The 20,612-nt window shown below is 40.7% G+C and overlaps 1 protein-coding gene across 1 annotated transcript in view; it reads right to left on the bottom strand.

Moving 5' to 3' along the window:
- SWAP70 (switching B cell complex subunit SWAP70) overlaps positions 1–20,612 on the bottom strand; it is a 41,175-nt gene that overhangs the window by 8,991 nt on the left and 11,572 nt on the right. Inside the window, exons 3-7 of the mRNA XM_075094792.1 lie at positions 17,309–17,482; positions 7,152–7,379; positions 3,653–3,799; positions 3,275–3,383; positions 1,720–1,901 (exon numbers count right to left, since the gene is read on the bottom strand). Of these exons, the coding sequence (XP_074950893.1) occupies positions 1,720–1,901; positions 3,275–3,383; positions 3,653–3,799; positions 7,152–7,379; positions 17,309–17,482 (840 nt within the window). The remainder of the gene's footprint in view (positions 1–1,719; positions 1,902–3,274; positions 3,384–3,652; positions 3,800–7,151; positions 7,380–17,308; positions 17,483–20,612) is intronic.

The following is a 20,612-nucleotide window of genomic DNA, read 5'->3' as shown; positions in this document are numbered from 1 at the left end:
AAAGCCCTTTCCCTGAGGAACATTTTTCTAACTAATCAAACACTTTAAGTTTCTCCAGCAAGGTACCTCCCCCACTAATTCCACTCAGTCAAAGTGCAGTAGTTCATGTCAAAGCCTAAACTACTTTCCTTGAGAAGTCATTTTAATCCAGTCCACTTCAAAAGATGCTTCTTGCCACAAGTCTCTTTAGTTTAACCATTGTGATTGCTACAAAACGCCCCAGAGACTGCATTCTGAATCTTAAACACATGGTAGAATATAGGTGCTAAAATTAAATTTTAAAAATGGTTTTCCACTGTCAGACTCCATTTAAGGCAAAAAGAATAATACCTACATCAGTACTGTCGGTGCAAGGTTAATTAAAAGAAGACAAATGTCTCCTCACCACAAATTGTGACTTAATGACTTTTTAAAAGATACATTTTGGATTATTTTTATTTGCTTTCTAGCCTTGGCACCTTTAAAATGCTCTCTCAATAGCTATAGCTCCCCCCGCCGCAACGATCGTTACAGTTTTTTTCCATTTGAGGGCTAAAATTATTGGTTTTCAGTTATGAAAAACTCAAGTAATGATGCAGACTTGTCCTAAATGGGAATGCAAAAAAACCAAATTAATTTAGGAAGGTTGTGAACAAAATACTTTTTAGACTAAGCACAGAGCAAAGGTCTGGACTGCTCTAGTAGCAGGGACTCAGCAGCCAAAATGTTAGGCAGCAGTGGGGGAGGGAGGTCTTTGATGGCACGCTAAGCTATTTCCAAGGCACACTCCTCATTAAAAGGTATCACGGCAATAAAAGCCATAGTAAGTCTTCTTGCAAGTCTTTAAAAAGAAAAGATAGAAAGTCTATCTGGATACTAATCAAGTGTCTGTGGAGACCTATTGCAGCGGTACCAGTTGTTCCAAAGTACACCACTCCAGCAGCATGGTCGATGTACTGTTAGCATGTGCAGCCACAGCAAAAGCACCTTGGTGTCTCCTAGCAGTCATTAGACTAAAAAGCTGTCTACAAGGAAAAAAATTTATTCAGCAAGTCTACTGCTAATACTCGGCAATTTCTAGTCCACTTCTCAGGCTTTTAGATGTCAAGCCCGCATTTACATGGACCATGCATTTAAACAGTTTATAAATGGTTGCTGTGTGTCTCAGCGCTATAAAGCTCTCACAAACTACTCTAATAAAATTATGCCTATACATACTCACAAAAACACTTTGCATCTTTGGACTCTTGGTAAATATAATTTATTTCTCTGGAAACTATATCTGTGTGAAGATAACAGTTTCCCACATACAAGTCACACACCATAACTTTGGGAACCAATGTGAGAACATCTTAATGGAAAGCCCCGAGTTTGACAGATATGTCTGACAGAAAAGGAAACCAAGACTCCAGTCCCCAAACATCAGCAACAGAGCCGGGGCTTTCTTCTACACTAGCTTCACAATACCGTCATAAGTACAGGGGACAGGGTGGGCCACGTGAGTGACCCTGAGCCTACTGAACGGTCCTTAGACACTGCTGAAGGCTTTACTGCAGGCTCAACCAGGAGCTATACCTGCTTAGAGGGTTGATGCTGAAACAAGCACCCTCCTCTGGAGGAGTTCAATCAGTGTGTCTGAACACTTGAACAGAAAATAGATGTCTAATTGTAATTCAGGAAAGCCAGCTCAACCACAGCAACTGAGCTTAAAGCTTGAAGGTTAGCAGCGCCCACTCCCACCTTTCGCACAGTCTCCAATTCCTTCTGCTTGTTCTCATTAGCTGTTTGCAGTTCTTTCATCTGCCGTTCCAGCTCTTCTTGCTCAGCTAACAGCTTCTGGCGCAATTCTTTCCGTTTTTGGCGCGCTTCTTTGTGGGGTGGTGGGCTCCCCGCTCTCAGCAGGTTTACAGTGGTCTGTATGGCTGGAAAGGAGTGTGCAAAACCAAGGGAGAGGAAGAGAACACCAGTGAAGGGGCAATGCTAAACTTTTCAGATCAACTTAGTGAATTAATACTTGTGGTGTGTTGTTGTTTGTTGGGGTTTGTTTGGTTTTTTAATGTGTGTTTATATCAGAAATAACTGTTGTCAGGTCTCCTAAGTCTCATCAGGCTACCTGTCAACACAAACCAAAAGTGAAAGATACTTGGCTTTCAGTATTGACTGTGTGCCACCAGAATAAGGTCTGGTAATGACAATTCCACTATTGATTTTTCACAGGCCACGGACACACAAGTCACTTTTATGCCTAGCTGCAAAAAGAAACAAAGAAACAAAAACAAACAAACAAAAAAACCAAAACAAAACAACACGCCACAACCACCCCAGCACTTCAGGATTTCTTACTACCTAGATTCAGTGACTCTAATCAAGCAGTAAGATGTTATCTAACATATACATCACTCACTTACTTCCCTAGAACCAACCGTAAACCCTTTATTCTTACCGATACTCCAAGGGAAAACGTTCTCCCAGTAAGACAGTAGCTCTCATTCACTTGTATTCAAGTGAAGAAACATTCAGAGAGCAAAGCTGAGGAGTGGCGGATAATGTTGATATTTTATTCACCTACTAGAACAGTGAAAAAAGATCTCCTTTTGGAGCTAAATAATCATTCATCATACATCTGACTTTGGTGCAATTAAACACATGCTTTAGGTAAAGAGGGAAGTGCAAATGAAAGCACACAGATCCAAATATTTAAATGCTGTACATACTTCAATGGCATTGGCAACAGTGGCTTTGCAAGGACTTCTACCTCACTCTGCAAAAGATGCATGTAACTATCACTCAGCACATATCTGGGAACATCTCACAGGAGTAACTTCGCTCCTAGGGAATAGAAAAGGAAGCCCTAATTCCCCGCCTTAACCTCACCTCACCAAACCATACTACCTCAAGCAAAACTGTAAAAGCAAAGCCAGTATTTTATGACGCTGGAATGACCAAGGTTTAAGGTTTCCCTTTCTCCCCTAGAGCAACTATTTACAATGTATTCCCCTCCCCTTTCCCATCCCTAGAAGTACAGCTGATACAGAAAAAGCAAACAACAATAATACCCATTTCATTTTGGCTTTGGCTGCCTAAATTGAGGCACCTAAATGACAGAAACTGATTCCCTTTACATGGATCCTTAGTTTTCTTCCTGAGTCGCAGGCTCCTTAAAGAACCTTTTCATGTGCCCACAATGGAGACATCAAAAATGACACAACCAAGAATTTCAAATTTGTGTAAAGCACAGCTGTAAGACTTCAGCTTACCTTAACTTTCACATAACTAAGTTTTTTTGAAAACTCACCTTGAATCCACTCCTGCTTCTTCTTTTTATCAGAGGCACTGATCTCAAAGCTTTTATCAAGACATTTTATGAGAAAAAGGCATTTCTTTCCATCTTTGTCAGGCAAGGCCTAGAATGGGTAACAAAAGGATTAGCTTTGCAAACACTGATATCTAAGTTATATTGTCAAGCCCCAGGTATGCAGTTACCTGTTACAGAGCTACAAACACCAGTGCTAAGAACCTTTATTAAAGGAGTGTTTATGAACTGTTTTTATATAAAGTAAGAAAAAAGCTCCATTAACGAAATGTATGAGGAGTCTATCCCACACACAAAAAAGGATTAATTCTTATCTTTAGAGACATTCATAGTTTTTGGTAGGTTTTTTTTTTATTTTACCTCTACACAACAGTTGCCATCCAGTATGATGTCTCCTTTCTTGTCCTTTAAATCTTCACTTACATAGTAGGAAATAATATTGGGTTTTAGCACAAACCATCGTTCCGTCCAATTTTTCCTTTTGTGACCTTTTTTCAACATATAGCCCTGTAAAAAGCAACAGATCAGCTGAAATGCCCAGCTTCTGTTGAACTGCCTGGTCTTCTGCTTATGTGGCTTAAAGGCCCAATAGAGCACACAGAAAAGTTAGCTCAAGGCCCTAAAGACTTCAATGACACACTTCAACTGCTAATACCAGCACACTGCTAATTGTTTAGCCCACAAGAAACTACTCACTGTTCTTCTGTCCACTTTTAAAGTAACTGGCTTACCCGAAGAACTGAACAGTTATTATTGTTATGTCATTATCAAGTCATTACTATGACTCTTTGGTCCTCTGTGATGACATTTACTATTTAAAATTCCTCAGTCAAGCAGAGACATTTGCCATCGCTAAGATTCGCCTGTAATACTTTAATGACAGATGTTATTAAAAAATCAGTCCTGCACAGCTGCACGCCCCAGTGACAGATGTGGGCCTGCACCTATGCACTGTAAACCCAGCCTGTTACGGGATATTCCCAGGGACAAAGCTGGAGCATCCCTGCCCCGGGAGTGGCTCTACCTTGCCAATACACTCATTTAGCTGCACCCTATTGAAGAAGCCATCCCACACAGAATACTTCAATGAGTATGTTAGAAAAACTGATAACAGAACCATACTCCTGGCATCTTTATTGGATGGATACGGGAACGCTGGTGAAGCCTGGATTTTCCCTTAAAGGAACAGAATTGTACCTTGATTTAAACAATGCCAAGATTTCACTCACAGTATTTTATTTTCCTTGAAATTAGATTAACATATCTAAAATATAAGCAGCAATACTAAGTGCAGTTATACTAGTAACCCTGTTACACATTATCCAGTGTGGCTACGGCAATTCAAAAACCATCTCACGGAAAAGGGTGCACAAAGAATGATATAATAATTGGTCATTCTTTCAGGCATTTGATTTTTATCAGGGGTACTTCTATGACCTAGTCAGTTTTTAATCTAGAGTTTCAAAGTTTGCCCATATTACAGCTATACCCACCATTTCTGAAAACATATTCCCCAATTGCATACTTTTGCCTGACTTCTAACTTCAGAAAACCATCAAATCACAGATGAAACTGAAACACCTACATCAATATAGCTATGAACAAGTCATATAGAAAGCAGTGTACTCGAAGTATTCCAGATTAAGAGGATGGAGGAGTTGGAAAGGAGACCAAGGAACATTTTTCTGTAATTGTTTTTAACTATAGCAATTTTGGATAAAAAATTCAGGACAGTTGGAGCAGCTCTTTTGTTTAAAAAACAAACCAAAACAAACAAAAAAGAAACAACCCCCCCAAAACATACAGCTTATCTGTGCTCAGCTTTTCCAGCCAGTTAAACACAGCCAAGCCAAGGCCGTGCCTACTCCCCTGTGCTATCCCACCCCCTTGCTCCAAAACAGGAATGTGCATAGAAATGGCTTTGTTTGCTGCCTCTGTACTCGGGCCCCAGGTCTGGATGGTCACAAGGGCATGCAAAGGACCCCCGCAGCTTCACTCTTTCATTCCTTGCACAGTCTAAGCCACAGCCAGCTGTTTTTCCCCTTCCTGATGTACTGAATTTGCTTTCAGAAGCCAAGTCAGACTGGTACTTCCCCCTCAAACTTCTGCAAAATCTTTATTATTTCAGTGCATCAGCTGCTTCTCATCTTCCAAGAGCCCACTGACAGCTCTGCGGATCTTTTTGTGCCAACAATCACACCAAGGACACGTCTTTCAGAAAACTAAATATCACAGATTTAACTATCGGTGCTACACTCCATAAGCCTTGGAGATCCAGGATAAGTGTACAAGGGTAGTATGACACTTGGCTACGATATGATATGTCATCAATGAAAACCTTGAAGTAATCATACACTGCAACAAGCTGGACAATTCTGTGAATCAACAAGGTAACTGGTTCAGTCACAGCTTGTACCCAGATATCTGTAAGTCACACAGGGAACTCCATTCTCCGTTAGGCCAGTGACTGTCCAGGAGGCGCTGGGCCAAATCTTGACACAAACTATTTTTAAATTTCAGGGAACCATTCAAAGGTACTCAGACATCCTTGATAAAGAGGCCCAGCCAGCAGGAGAGGAAAGAAAGGAGCCAGTTTAAAAAAAAAAAAGGGGGTGGGGGTGGGGGCTGGGGGGAGGCGGGAAGGAAGGAGGGGAGAGACACGGAACGCAGTATCAAACTGCAATCTGATTTTCTCACAAGTTTCAAGTGGAAGGACTGACCTGAGAGTGGTTATTTTATTTTATGGTATTAAACAGCAGAATTACTTCATTTGGCCCTCAACTGACTCTGTGTGTGTGTATCCCCAGCTCTCACCTCCAAGAGGCAACCAGCAGTTAACAAAAATAGGCTTTTGCATTGTTCTGTGGATATTCTGAAAGAATTTCCTGTGCCAAGACCTTCTGATGATTTCTTCAGAACAGCTTAGGAAAGCCTGCCAAGAAAGCCTTTGTTTCTCTCCTCGCCAAGAAATCAAGATGAAAAAACTTCTCTGTCAGGTAGAAGCCAATTTTAAATAGCTCTCTAGGTAAGCTCTGCTGTGACCCCTCAGAGGTCCCTGCGCAGTCTTTAAAGCCATTCCTAAACTAATAATCCAGCCACTGGAAATTCAAAGAAACTGAAGATTGACAGAAGTTTACTAAGAAAGCAAATATAATTTAAAATATATTTCATGAAAAAGCAAATAATATAGATATTATTATAATACATAATAACATAAGAAAACCCTAATAAAGGCCAGCATGACTTCTTGAGTACAGGTAAGTTGTCAGTCACACAGGTTGCTAAGCAGAACAAGAAGGGAGAGCGCTCTGGAGCTCTTCTACGCCTTTTTGCCCTGTTGAAGTGGGGCAACTTAGAAGCAGATCTTTCAGCTTGAGCAATACCTTTGTCCAGACCCCTGTGTTCAAATACAAAAGTTACCATCAGCACAACTTATATTTGCTACAATTTAACTGAAACTAGGGGTGGGAAAAAAAAAAAAAAGGCATTCTCAAAGATTGAACAGTTGTCACCAGTTTAAGAACTGACAGCATGTTGCATCTATTCTGTCAGCCAACAAGCAGTTGACACTAGCATTAAAAAGGCTGTGTTTCAAGTCAGAGGACACTTTTACTTTCTAAAAACAAACTCTCCCAACAAGCAACTCATCATAATACTGCAACAGTTACAACAACCTGAAGAGCAGCACAACTTCTCTTTTATAAAAATAAGCTCATGTTAGAGAACACTTACAGGTTATTTACCTGATTTTCCCCTGCTCATTATCCATCAGGTAAAGAAATCTCAGCACAAGTAGAACATTTTCTAATTATGCAATAAATTGTTCTGCTTTAAAACATTAGTCCTCTGTGGTTCTTACCTGTTTGAGTACATCTAATATGAGTTCATTAAAGACTTCATTGATTGCCATGGACACTGTCTGTCGGTCCATCCCTTTACTAAACTGCCCACTTCCGATGAGATCAATCAGCTCCCACGCAGAAAGACCTTCTCGACTGGTGTTGAGAGCAATCTTATAATGCTCAAACTGCTCTTGCTGCCAGCCTGCTCCCATTGCTTCGGTGAGTTTTTTAAGTAAATATTCAATCTGTGCAGGAATACAAACAGAAATTAATCATTTTCAGTAGGCATGCAAACCAAGTGTCTCAGAGCTGTAAACTAGGCTTACCTAGAGACTATTGTCACAGCTAGATTCCTACGTTCATGTGTAGGCCCCTAAACATAGGTGGTTTAATTAGCAAAGATTTTAGGCTCCTGTCTCCGTTGAACTTTTGACTGCCAAGCCCATCCCACAGCTATGCTCTTCATGGTAAAGAGACAAAGAATCGTACCTGACAGCCTCTTTTAATATTTCAGATTCCTACAGAAAAATACGGGAACTTCCCAGCAACAGCTTCCAAACTGTGACGACAGAAGTATGAGAAAGCAAGAAGTTTCAAAAAGTATTCTTGTAAGATAAAAAGCAAACAAATTAGAAAAAAATAAGAAAAGATGGCAGTTTGGACAAGAAGTGAAATGGAAAAACTACCAAGGAACGATCACGTATCTTAGTCTTCAGCTGACCCCTCTTCTCTAGCTCTCAAGCACTCCATCACTGGACACAATCTTGGCAGATGTATCAAAAGAAGTAAAATAACACATTTTTCACGTCCGCTTTTATTGTTTCCGAAATGAACTCTCCTTTTCCTTTAATCTCTCAACATTCTGTAAGCCTTACCATGCACAGATTGTTAACACTAATAATACTAGTCAAAATAAACACAAGAATGAAAAAGAAGAAAAGTAGGCCAGGTTTCTTCTTTAGGCTGTGTTTTAATGTTGTTTTTAAACTCATCCTGAAACACGCAGTATTTTAAATTAAGTCCACCTACAGGTTTGAGCACAAGTAAAATACTTTTAATGGTTCTTCAAACAAAATAATTGGTAAGAGCCTTCCTACAAAGACCTCTACACAACAAAGTAAAAGCCATGCTTCTAAGTTAGTATCCTCTGACTTTAGTCGTAGTAATTACAGCATTTAACCCCGTTTTGAAGACAGACCAAGATGATGTGGCCTTCTGCTATTTTGGATAATGGCTCACTGCATTTCCTTGCCAGCATTGCAGGGAACCCGACTGCCTTCAGCAACCAGCCAAGGCAGACAGTGAAGCTGCCTGCACCCTCCCTAAGGAGGAAGCCTAGGCAGAGGGTGCTCAGTAACCCCGTGCCAGAGCACCCTCCTGCACAAGCCCACCAGGGCCAGGGCAGCAGCAGCAGCTCCCCCAAGGGCTGCGCTTTCTCTCCAGGCACCCACCACAAGGCCAGAACAGAACCACCTCCTAGTAGGTCTGTCCACAAATCTGCAGGCCAGGGCTCCTCCCAGCTGCCCTGCTTCTCTACAGGCATGAGGGATGCGCCACAGGGTGGGACCTGCACACTGCCCAGTGGAGGTGGGGAGGGAAAGCACCACCTTCCTTTCAGGTTCTCTCTGTGCACGTGGAAATAACACAGATTTCCTTAAGTGCTGCTTTTCTGAAGGACAGTCCTTCAGGACAGTCTGCTCCACTTCCAGTTTACCTATTTTAGGTGTGGTTTTGGAAACTCTAAGTGACTCAGGAGTCTGAATCCCATTATCAAAAATGACTAAGGTGTACAGCATGAATGTGCCTCATTGAAAAGCGGTAGAAAACAAATGGTTTCCAGGACTTCATTTTTCTAATCACCAGTGCTAGTTTGCCTCTGCTCGCACTGCTTGAAAACACAATGTGATTTTTCCTACGGGTAAAAAAACCTAGCTGGGAGAGACAGGGGATGTTTCACCACAGAATAAATTAACTTTTCAGCTACAGCCCAGAGTCGCTTTTCGGTTGGTCTAATAGGCTTTTGGGCACCCAGCAGTGTCTGCGCAAGAGATTTGGGAGTACAAAGAAATAAAGAAGTGGTTTTTCCCCCACACATTTCACCTCAAGGACTCCCAGACCTCAAAGTTTTTATGCAGCATACATGCTAATTTTGGGGCTGCTGCTTCTCTCTTTTGCAACTGGTACAAGGCAAATCTCTTCCTTTCCCTCACATCCTTGATCAAGAAACACACAAGCATGTACCAGAACACACTTATCTGGCAAAGCAGTAAATCACCAAATTCACCCTACAGATGAGATGGGTGGGCTTTTCTTACTATTTCAGCTCAGTAACTGTTTTTAGTCTCATAGCCCCTACTCTAGTAGCACACAGACTAATGCTACAGCAAAATGGAGAAGCTACTGAAAGTCGCTGCAGGATCTAGAAGAAAGTTCCTGTTCCACTGAATGAGCGGGAAATGCTTATCCCTCCAAGATGTGGCTGTCATGTCCTCTTTGTAAAGACTGTCTGAAGAGAAGACAGACTAGCCAGGCACAGAATATGCCTCCAGGGTGGATACAGAAGTTGTAGAGAGCATTGCTTTTCACTTCAGCTTCACCAAGTAAGGCATTTAAATATTTTTAGCTCTTCATGCAATTCTTACTAGCAAAGATATGATTTGAACAGAGGCCTCTGCAAAAGTGGCATTCCAATTGTAGACAAGTGCAACTAACACATGGAATAAGCAGACAACTTTCAGCTCTGTGCTGTGCCCATTTGCGGAAAGCAACCCCGGGGAGGGCACACCTGCACACCCGCTTCGCCCCCTCCACACAGGCTTCGCGCAGCAGGCTGGAGAGGGTGGCACGGGCCTCCTGCCGCTGCAGTGCCAGGGCTCTGCTGTGCGATGTTCACCGCAGCTCATATTCGACTGTCTACCAGAACAGGTCACAAAACTGAGCTTGGCAGTGGTTCCACGCACAGTTCTGAGTCACTGAAGTTAGTACAGTCACATGCTAGCATGGAAATTTTAGCATGCTCTCCCAAGCACTCAACATACAACTTTTACTAGATTTCTGTAAAGTTTGGTAACTACTTTAAAAATCTTTTATGTATGGTCTGGTGATTTTCACTCTCCAAAATACTTAAGGTAAAAAATTAATCCAAGGCTTTTGAGCATCAGCTACCGTAAACCCTCAGCATTCAATTAAAGGCAGGAAGCAGCTTACTTCCTACTCCAGGTAAGTTTTATAGAATATAAACCAACCCAAAAAAGACCTTCACAGTATACAAGAGCAGTAGTACTGCAAACTTATTTCAAAACAAACCTCCTAAAACCTGGATTTGATGAGCTGAAATGAGCTTTGGCATCAGCACAGGAGTAACTTTTTTCCCCATGTTCAAAACATATTCTGCCACTCAGCTCAGTCCCTCTGAGCAGCACCAGTTCAGAACTACAATCCTGCACTTTAGCTGAACAGAAAGCTAAAATAACTGAGGCTTAACTAGGTAGATAATATACCTGCTAAAATGCTAGACAGTAATTAAAAAAAAAAAAAATCATTAAAACTTAATGAACTTTTACTTTAAAATGTATTGTTCCAAGATTTCACAGCCTATTACACTGCTTGAGGCATGCAGCTCTCAAATTCCTTTGGTTGATTATCTCAATGTACTAGGACTCACTTCCAGACAAAAGGACACACGGACAAAAGAAAATAAATTATACCTGAATAGATTTTTTTCACTTTTTTGCCCCTCAAGCCATATGAACAAAATGTGTATCAAACTAATGGTCTGGAAAAGAAGCAATGCAAAACTCTTGGCTAGTACACATTATCATATAATGCACTAAAAATAAGTCAACCTATCCTTTCCTGTAATATCATTTGTACACATTTTACCTTATTTTGATTAATAGAACAGATTTAAACATTTAAGTCTGCTAGCCACCCATCCACCAGTCACTACATGACCACAAATCCCATTAAAGTACGTGAATTATCTCATTATTTTAAAATATTCACTTTTCTCAACTGGAAAAGGTTCTGTGCATGTTACAATTTAATTTCTAAAATTAAAAAAACCAACAAGTCAAGCTTTATCTTGCATTCAGATAAGTACACAGCTAATTAAAGTCCCCAAAAAAACTTTATCTAACATATCTGCTCAATAGCAACAGTAAGTATTGGGGGGTTGGGTATAAATATGGAACAGTGTGAGGTAAGTATAAGGAAGTAAGTTGGATCTGCTAAGTGTGGAAGCAAAGAAAAGACCATTCATTATGTGCTCAAATGAGGAACCTCTGAGAGCAAATGACATTTCCCCACCCCCCACAAAAAAAACACATCAGCTCAGCAAATAACTGACAAATTAAGACTACTGGCTCAAACATAACCTACTCTTGTGGTTAAAAACTAGAGTGTCAAAAAGCAAATGTGAAGCGATGTTTGCTGCTATTCTGACTGTACCTTACTCACTTTCAGATACAGGCGTAAAAACACAAGGGGGTTGCTAACACTGCATATGCCAGTATGGACCAAGTGGCCCCACAGTATGAAAAACAGCTTCCATCCCAAATCAACAGCAAGTTTTCAGCCAGAATTTTGCTAAGAGAAGGCAAAACTAATATAAAAAACAGAGGTTCTTTAACATGAGCTATGCAGCCTGTTTGGTACTTTCTTTCAGAGGGCACTTTCTTTGCCCATGTTGTTTCAACAGCTATTTGCTTTGCTTTTCTAGGTATTCCTGGCACTATACTCCATGGGGAATGAAGTATCATAGATGTTTCACATATTTTTCTTGTATATACAAGTGGGTCTCTTAGAAGATGAAAAATGAAAAATAATGTCAAGGAGGGCTTCACGCCCAGCAGAGCACAGCAGACAAGGCTATTCTGGTTCATGCTATTCAAATAAAGTTTGTGATATTAACAGAGCAGATGTAAGAAGTCTATTCACATTGTACAAAAGTCTGTGGAAGCACATATTACTGGACAAGAGACATGAAAGCAATTATATCCCCTTTCACAGTCATCATCAATTCCTTTTTTCTCATCCCATCAGAACATCACTTACATTCAAGTCAAATATTGGTTTCTTCCATCAACAAAAAAATCCCCATACTAGAATTGATTAAACTTTGTGGACAATAACTAGTCTGGATTAATACATGTTGTGAAAACCGTGTTCATTATGCACTATAAGCCATTATTTTCTTTCTTACTTTTTTAAAAATTAAATTACCATTAAGTAATATAATAAAGGTCAACTCAAAAATCAGTGTAACACGTCAACATGTAAATCCTAAGTTCAACCTGCTGCATAAGCTGAAAACTGTCTTATTTTTTGCAGCAATCAAAGAAAAGAGTAGTGAAATGGGAAGAACTGATGCAAGTCATAAGCGACTAAACATCTTTCTAACCATCACCATCAATTCGTAGAGGTCATGGGTCAATTTAAACCCCGCACAGGCAGCTTTCATTTCATTGTATCTGCTTTGATTTTGTTTCTGAATAGCCGAGGTTCAAATCCCAGTATTTCATTCACCATATCAGTTTCTGATACTAGAATGCAGAACACGGAAGCAAACATGGTCGCAAAATAACCTTTTTCTGCAAGAAGTGCCTCCAGAAGAATCACCACTGGACAACTTCAGACTTTCATCTCCTCAGTCTGAAAAATATCACCTCATTTTCAAATGCACTGAAAGCCATACAAGGTTTGGACCTTCCTTGTCCTAACTAGAAGGACTATAAATACCATATGTTAATACAGTTGAAAGCTACAGGACAAGTGAAAAATGACCGTACAAATCTTCCTTTCTCAAGAAGTCAGGCTTAAAAAGCAAAGACACCAAATACGTTTGGCTTATTTAAAACAAGTTATGAGAACACCATATTACAACACCCACAGAGTGTACAGCTTGCAGTGCATCTGCGAGTTTCACCATTAAGGATGGCCCAGAAACACAGCTAACCACATACGACAGTTTTCAGGCGATAAAGTATTCCCAAGGCTACAGTCACGTGCCCAGAAATAAGAAAGGGGAAGTGTTCAGAAACCTTTTTATAAAACAGAAAATGTCTGGTTAAACAATACCAAGGCACACAAATGTGTCTGTAATAACTAAGAGGTGAGTTGTAGGAAGCTCACGACAGGCTAGAAATACTTCTCTTACAGCTACAGTTCTCTGCACCTTTCTTCCCTTTATTTTACCCTTCTCATGGAGAGGTAATGCCTATGACAGCTACAGGAAACACACACCTGGATGTCTGTGGCTCAGATGAGCTAGTGGAAAAGACTGGCTGTGGAGAAGGGAAGGAGCTCCTACCCAGGCCCCCACTTCCAGGGCCCATTAGCGCTACAGCTGCCTGGTAAAGCTCCGCTCACTGCACCAGGAGGCAATTCTGTTGTTAGCCTAGAATTGTATTAATTCTGAAAGCTGTCCATCAGGACTAATTTTAACTAGAGCAAACAAAATACAGCATTGTTTTTCTCCAGTCCATCTGTATCTTTTTGAAATACCACATTCACCCAGTTCACAGAAGTGTTTTACTTTGTGCATAACAAGGCTTTTCACTTGAAAGGAGAAGGAGCTTTTAGATTTGATACCATTTTGCATTTCCCTAGGACATGAGCACCTTTGCAAAGTACACATTCATGGATCTCTGTTCCTTTCCAACTCTCCTAACTGCTCTCAGCTGCCCACCAGTCACCAGCAGAAGCTACACCCTGGAGCCCAAGGCCGTTACCAGATGAGCCCAGTGCCCTGCACAGCCGCCAGCTCCTGTCTCTCTGTGACCTGACTTTTCCCCATAACATAGAGAAATCCTCTCAAGCTTGAAGTCACATCCCAAAACTGCACGCCCCAGCCCAGGCCCTTCCCCATGCTGGATTTTACTAACATTATTTCCCTCATGTGCAGGGCTGCCATCTCTCCTACAACAGGTGAGAAGCACAGGCCAGGTGCTGCCTCTGGCCTTCAGCCAGGCCTCTGCTAAATGAGCAACCTCTTACCCTTGTGTCACATCTCCACTGCTTTCAAATTCCCTCTTTGTAACTGCTTTCCTCACTTTGCTCTTTATAAAGCTTTCCTCAGCCTGTGTCTCCAAAACCTTACGAAAGTAGCCTGTTCTCCCTTCTCCAGCTGAGCTGCAGCTGTTCCCAATTTTCTGCCTGTTCAACACCTGGGCGGGGAATCAAGACTTAACACTTTGCAGATGGGGGTAACAGCCCTGCCACAACTGGCTGTCTAATATGAAAGGTCTAGCACAGCAGCACTAGTGCAAAAGTACACAGCACAGGCTAGAAGGAAGGACAGCTGCCTCGATCTTTAGCCAGTGCAGTGCAAAGAAGATGAAACCACACCCAAGCAGGAGAGCTGTCCTGCTTGGACAGAGACTAAATTGTTCAAATAAGCGCAGAAACCACTTATTTCATTAAAAAAAAAAAAAATCAGACTCCCAAGAAGGTCTCAAAGAGCAGCTCCTCCAAGGAGAAGAAAGAGACGTCATCCTCATAGCCACGTGAAGGTGTATCAACACATTCACTGGAGATGTAATAAATTCTTTCTATTATAATCTTCCCATCCACAAGATGGGATGCAAAAATCTTCAAGGAATGACCCTTCCAACCTGAGGCAAGTTTCCTAGCTACTTATAAAGGGGAAACAAAATCTCCAAAATTCAAAAGCCTGTGAGGTGGAAGAGAGGGAAGAGGGGAAACAGCTGGATCCCACACAAAGGACTCCAAGCCAGAAACTGATGTAAATTAAGCATCGCAATATTCTCAGCCAATAATAAGAGCAACAGACAGGGAGGGAAGGATAGTTCGCTCCTGGGCTGGGAAGCTCTAGTTACCTGTGAGAGGTTTACTTTGCTGCCACTAAAATATAAACATCACAGAACAGTGATGCTTCCATCACCCTCTCCCTCTGTTCTTCACTTTGCAAAATCCCCTCACTTTATACATGATGTACAAGCCATTTTGTAATTAAATGACTGAATATATAATCAAGCTTTAGTATGAACTCAAGAGGCATAAAAAGTAAATGGAAAAGAAAATACCTTTACTAGGTACCAGGACCATTTTGCATGCTATTGAGAAAAGTTATTTTCAGGAAAAAATTCTCAGCACTAAGACAACTACAAGTTTATACAAAAAAATGCTTTGCAAATCTGGAGTTTGGATTTAACATTAAAAAACCCCAGACATAAGAACTCAAAAGGCAGATAGGAAAGGTCAGACAGAGAAAAAGCAAAACTGACCAAAATTGAGACTTTGCTTCTTTACTTCCGGAATTATGTGCAAAAGGGTAAATGAGTAAATGTGGAGTTTTACAGAAGCACAGAGAACCCAAGGAAGACCACTGCAAACCAGAAAAGAGTGCGTTCAACAGATAGCATTCCTCCACCGGCTGATTACATTACCTGTGTGGTCTAAGGCAAAAGGTTAGAGTGAATATAGGCATTGTATGCAATAAGAACAGAGCAGTCTTTCTTAGTGAGGCTCTATAAGCTTTCCTTAAACAGTATTGCACAATTTAAATCTTGCCATAATCAAGGAGATGCAGAGTGAGATCCACCCTAAGAATTTTAAAAGTACTCCAAGTAGAAAAGCAATACAGGTTAACCCCAGACATTAAGAACGGCAAGGAACGCAAACAACAGCAGCTATGAAATCTCGAAAACCTCTTTAGGGCTCGGAGCCAACTCTGCAGCCCATCTCCCAACAATCAGCTCATTGTCATTACCTGGCATCAGCTACAGAAGGCAGCACAAATCTGAGGGCTTGCTTGGTGGAGGGGGAGCAAGCGAGCAATGCTGACACCCCAGAGCTGGCAGGTCTGAAGTTTTTAACCATGCCAACAAATAAGGAGACATGAAATATCTACCCTCAGGTTAGCCAGGCTGTGCAGTGGGGAGCACAACGACAGACCAGTGACATGGATTTGAATCCCAGTTTTGACATTTTTTAGTGGCTCTGACCTTCTATCAAAGCCAAATCTGGCACCATTAAGAAAGGAGCTGTCATGAATTTTATAACCATCATCCCCGTCTCCCAAAACTGACAGAAAAAACAGGAAAGCAAGCAAGAAGACTGTCCCATTTCTTGTGCGAATACAGCATGCTAGGTAGGGCCTCATCACCACCAGTCTCACAAAAACAGAAACATTGTACAGAGTGAAAGTCTCCTGCTAAGGAGTGACACAGCAAAACCAAGCAGTTTATTTTGATAAGGGAGTTATCTGTACTTCATGATTTGGCACAACAGCTTGGAGTCCAACAGTTATGTCATAGTGGCATGTAAATCAGACTGTCTTGATCCCTGACTACTCAACAATTTGCAAATATTTATTAATCAGTACTCCAGTGCTGAATGGCAAACACCTGGGATTTCTGTATACAGTTTTGCAATACATTATTTATGTCTACAGTTCTGATTTTTCTGCTTCTTCCCTATCCCCTCCACAAGGGGAGAACTGTGGAGATACCAAAATCTTGCTTTAGGGTTAGAATACCTATTTGAACATTGCCCACACTTGTTCATGAACTTAAAGTATAAAGAGCATTATTCCTTCAACCATTTCAAGCAAGCGCATTCAGGTGGTGGCTGGTTTTCATCAGAAACAGACATCATCAGAAAAGTTAGTACTACTTTTCATCAGTAGGGTGACATGAGACTGAAAACTCATCTTGCAAGTCACAGTAACAGAGCAGAGGGGAGAATTTGTTTTCAGAATCACACCAATGTACTAACTGTGCAAAATTTTAATCACATATAAGCAAGCACAGTGATTAAAGATCACATGCATGCACTGCTCATGAGAGAAGCGAGAACCTCAACAGCTCCGAGTGCTGGTACTGGAGCTAGTCTCCCCAGCACCAGTCAGTCCTCACAAAAAGCAAGATAAGCTTTTTACTGGGGGGCAAGGAGCACTTCCTATTTGGTCCAGGCTGTTTAAATAACAGATGCATAAAGCCATTGGTGTCTAAAGTATCCTGTGGGAATCCCCACATATGCACCCTGGAAGATGAAGAAAAGCGCCCAAGGCCTTACATTATTAAAAGAAGGGAATAGAAGTTTTATATTAATTATATTGTCTTAAATTTCTAGAGACTAGCGAACATTAACAGAGTTCAACTGGGACATTAAGCAAACCGGTGTTAAACAGCTTAGCTTTTTTTCTTCTTACCTCCTCAGGTACAATGATTAAAGGGTATTTGTCCTCTGATAAAAAGTTAAAAATAACCCACACTTTAAATGCATCTTCATCACTAATCAGCAAAGGATTTTTAGAGAGGTTCTTTTTAGCACAAAGAGTCCAGCACATCCTGTTGAATTCAACTTTGTCAAAGTTTCCTTGAACCTAAAATGAAGAAATTGAACAAAATTAATATGCACAAATAGCACAGAATAACAGAGAAACAAAGTTTAGCAGACTAAGTCATACAAAAAGCACTGAGAAAATCCTAGTTTGCAAGAAATGTCAAGGCCCAAAAAGAGCACTGTAGCAGCCTAGTCTGACTTCCTGCATGGGGTTAACTAAGGAATTTCTTCCAGCGAAATCTATATCCAACCTCCAATTTCTGCTTGAGTTAATTACAACCTGACTTCATGTGAACAAAGCTACACTGCATTCTGCGTTTCCTCTAGCACACTAGCTTCCAAACCATCTTCATAACTGTCTCAGTTCCAACTGCCCTTCCATGGCACTGAGTTACTGAGATCTTACATAGCAAATTTGGAAACCGTTATAGCCAAAACTACATGTGGATATGCTAAAAGTGCTATTGGAACAATAGCTGGGGAAGACCTTTAATATGTTTTTCCACTTCATATTACTCAAATGTAATTGTTGTAGGATATTCATAAGCACAGAATAATTTTTTCTCAAACGCTAATCCACTTAAAACCTTTCCTTTTTCTCAGACTTGCAAATCATCACCTTACTGATAATTCCTTGTTTTTGTCATCCTTTATCATACCTAGCAATTGTACATACCCATCTCTGGATTATTTACCTAAGCAAAAGCTTTCTTTTCCTCTTTCCTTTTTAAACCTTCATTTATGTTAAAGATGAAATCTATTTATCACCCTACATCTTAGCAATTCTATTTCTTTGTGACCATGTAACTGATAAATGCATGATCTGCAGTGCAATGGAAGTCCCTTGAGATTTTGGAAAACATGTCTAAGAAACAGGTTCTTGTACCTCCTGTAGTAACAACACCAGTAATGTTCAGCGACTTTTTCTTATGCTAGACCAAACCATGCATCTTAGATGCTTCAAGGACACCACTGCAAACTGTATGATTTCCTATCCAGTTTGGTAAGTGGTCAAATATAGTGGAGGTGAACCATAGTGGCTAAGTCAAAGACAGACTAAGGAAGTGGACAAACTGATGTGGGTGGAGGGGGGGAAAAAAAAAAAAAAAAAAAACCAGAAGTAAACAGGAAACCAACCCTATGCCAAGAAGCACTTTACAGTACAGTTTCCAGGACTAAAAATGAGACTATGAAAGAAAGCCATAGGCTTTGCATATTTGCAGAGCTGGCCACCAGCGTAAGTGACAATGCAAGAGGCCAGCTACAGGCTACAGCTGTCCTTTGAAGAAGGTGGAAGCTGCAGGAGCTATAGCTGCTATAGCCACAAGTTCAGCATCCTGGTTGTTCACACAAGAAACATTGGTCTTAAATGCAACACCAGCTAAGCAAACCAACACCCTTTGGAACAAGGGCTAGAAGCCATATTTCTTTCTCCTTCCTTCAACTTGCCAGTGCCTCATCCCTTGGGTACTTTTGCCTGTGCTTTTTCCTGCCTGTCCTCCCCACTCTGCCCAATGAATCTTGACTTCTTTCCTAAAACAACTTCACCCACCCAAATGATGAGCAGTTCCACCCTGGAAATGTCCCAGTGGTTACACTACTCTTGAGGAAGATGCCGATAGGGTGGGAAACAGCTGGCCAGTGCTCTAAGTGTTATAAATAAGGTGTGTTGCTCTATGAGCAGCTCATGTTTTAAAGCACAGCAGCAATCAATGACCACAGGGAGACAGGTGGAGAAAGGCACAGGCCCTAGCCAGAGTAAAGTGTGTGGTTTCTGCTCACAAAACAAAGTTGGATCATGTGCACCTCAGAAACTCACATCAAAACCCAAGTCACATACAGCATGTCACTGCCACCAGCATTAGGCAGCAGCCAAGCAGGAGGTTTCAGGACCATTTTGGCAGAGGGGACTAGGTCGCACTGTTCCAGGGCTCCCACTTTAGCTATATCATTCCTTACATATAAGTCCTTTTTTCAGAATCCAGACTTGATTCTGAAACAGACTTCATGGGACCCACAGGGCATCTGGAGCAGAGACACTGTTTAGGAATTATTCAGGAACAATAATCAGATGAGCGCACAAGCCCCAGCTCTCCAAAATAACTCTGATTCACATCTGTGTTTTTTTTCTAAATGATTAGGCTGCCTGTTAAATAAAGGATATAATCATTAAATTGTTGTTCTGGGAATATTGGGGGTGGGGGATGGAAATAAATCGTTCTATTTAATGAAGAATAAAAATTTTCCTTGGCAATTTCATGTAGTAATGCCAACTATTTCTGGTACCTACCTTCCACAAGGACATTTGCATGGGGTGGGAGGGGAAAGAAGGTGAAAATCCCTGAACTAAACTCAAATTGCTCCATACTCCATACTCCAAAAGTCTTGGCTGTGCTACTTTGGCTTACTTGACTGGCAATACTCCAGTGTAGGTGGCTACATAATAATTACACTGAATTAATAATCTCTCTGGATTTATGAAAGAGCATTTCTAAGCATCATTCCAAAAATTAAAAAGACTTGAACAGTTTCTAAAGTCATACTTGAACTTATTTGCAAAAGCACTTCTAACTTAAGAAACTGTAGAAGTAGAAACTTCTCAAACAGGAGGTACTGATGTCAAAAAAACAGTCATAAAAAAATACACCCATTGTTTTTTCATTACATGAACAAAACACATATTTATAAACACAGACTGGGTCAAAGACTATTTAAATTTAAAGAGGATTCCCTAAAACATCTTTAATTACAGGGGGACTCTACTATGAATCCTACACCGAAATCATCTTGATATGAAACTAAAATAAGAAAATTATAACACTACTGAGAAACCAGAATTTCAATTGTGTTTGGCCAGAATACTCATCCCGCTTGCAACCTGTGTGAATATCACACAATGCTGTTGCTTAATTTATGAACAAATCCTTGTACAAGAGATTTTTCCTGGGCACTAGTATATGATTTTAACTGTACTTCATTATTTGTCCAATTTATTTGAAGTCACCATTTAATTTGGAAACTTCTGCAGTACTCCACACTATTAACTACAGCAACTCTTACTCTCATTTGTGAATCTCTTCAAATGATGAAACATGCAAATGAACCAACCCCTCCAACCTTAAAACTGCTTAAATTCATAGATATAAAAACATGATATATAACAGACACCT

Source organism: Phalacrocorax aristotelis, chromosome 5, assembly GCF_949628215.1.
Source record: "Phalacrocorax aristotelis chromosome 5, bGulAri2.1, whole genome shotgun sequence".
NCBI classification, from domain to species: domain Eukaryota; kingdom Metazoa; phylum Chordata; class Aves; order Suliformes; family Phalacrocoracidae; genus Phalacrocorax; species Phalacrocorax aristotelis.
Note: the sequence above shows the minus strand (reverse complement) of the source record. Positions and strands in the feature narration are given on the sequence as shown.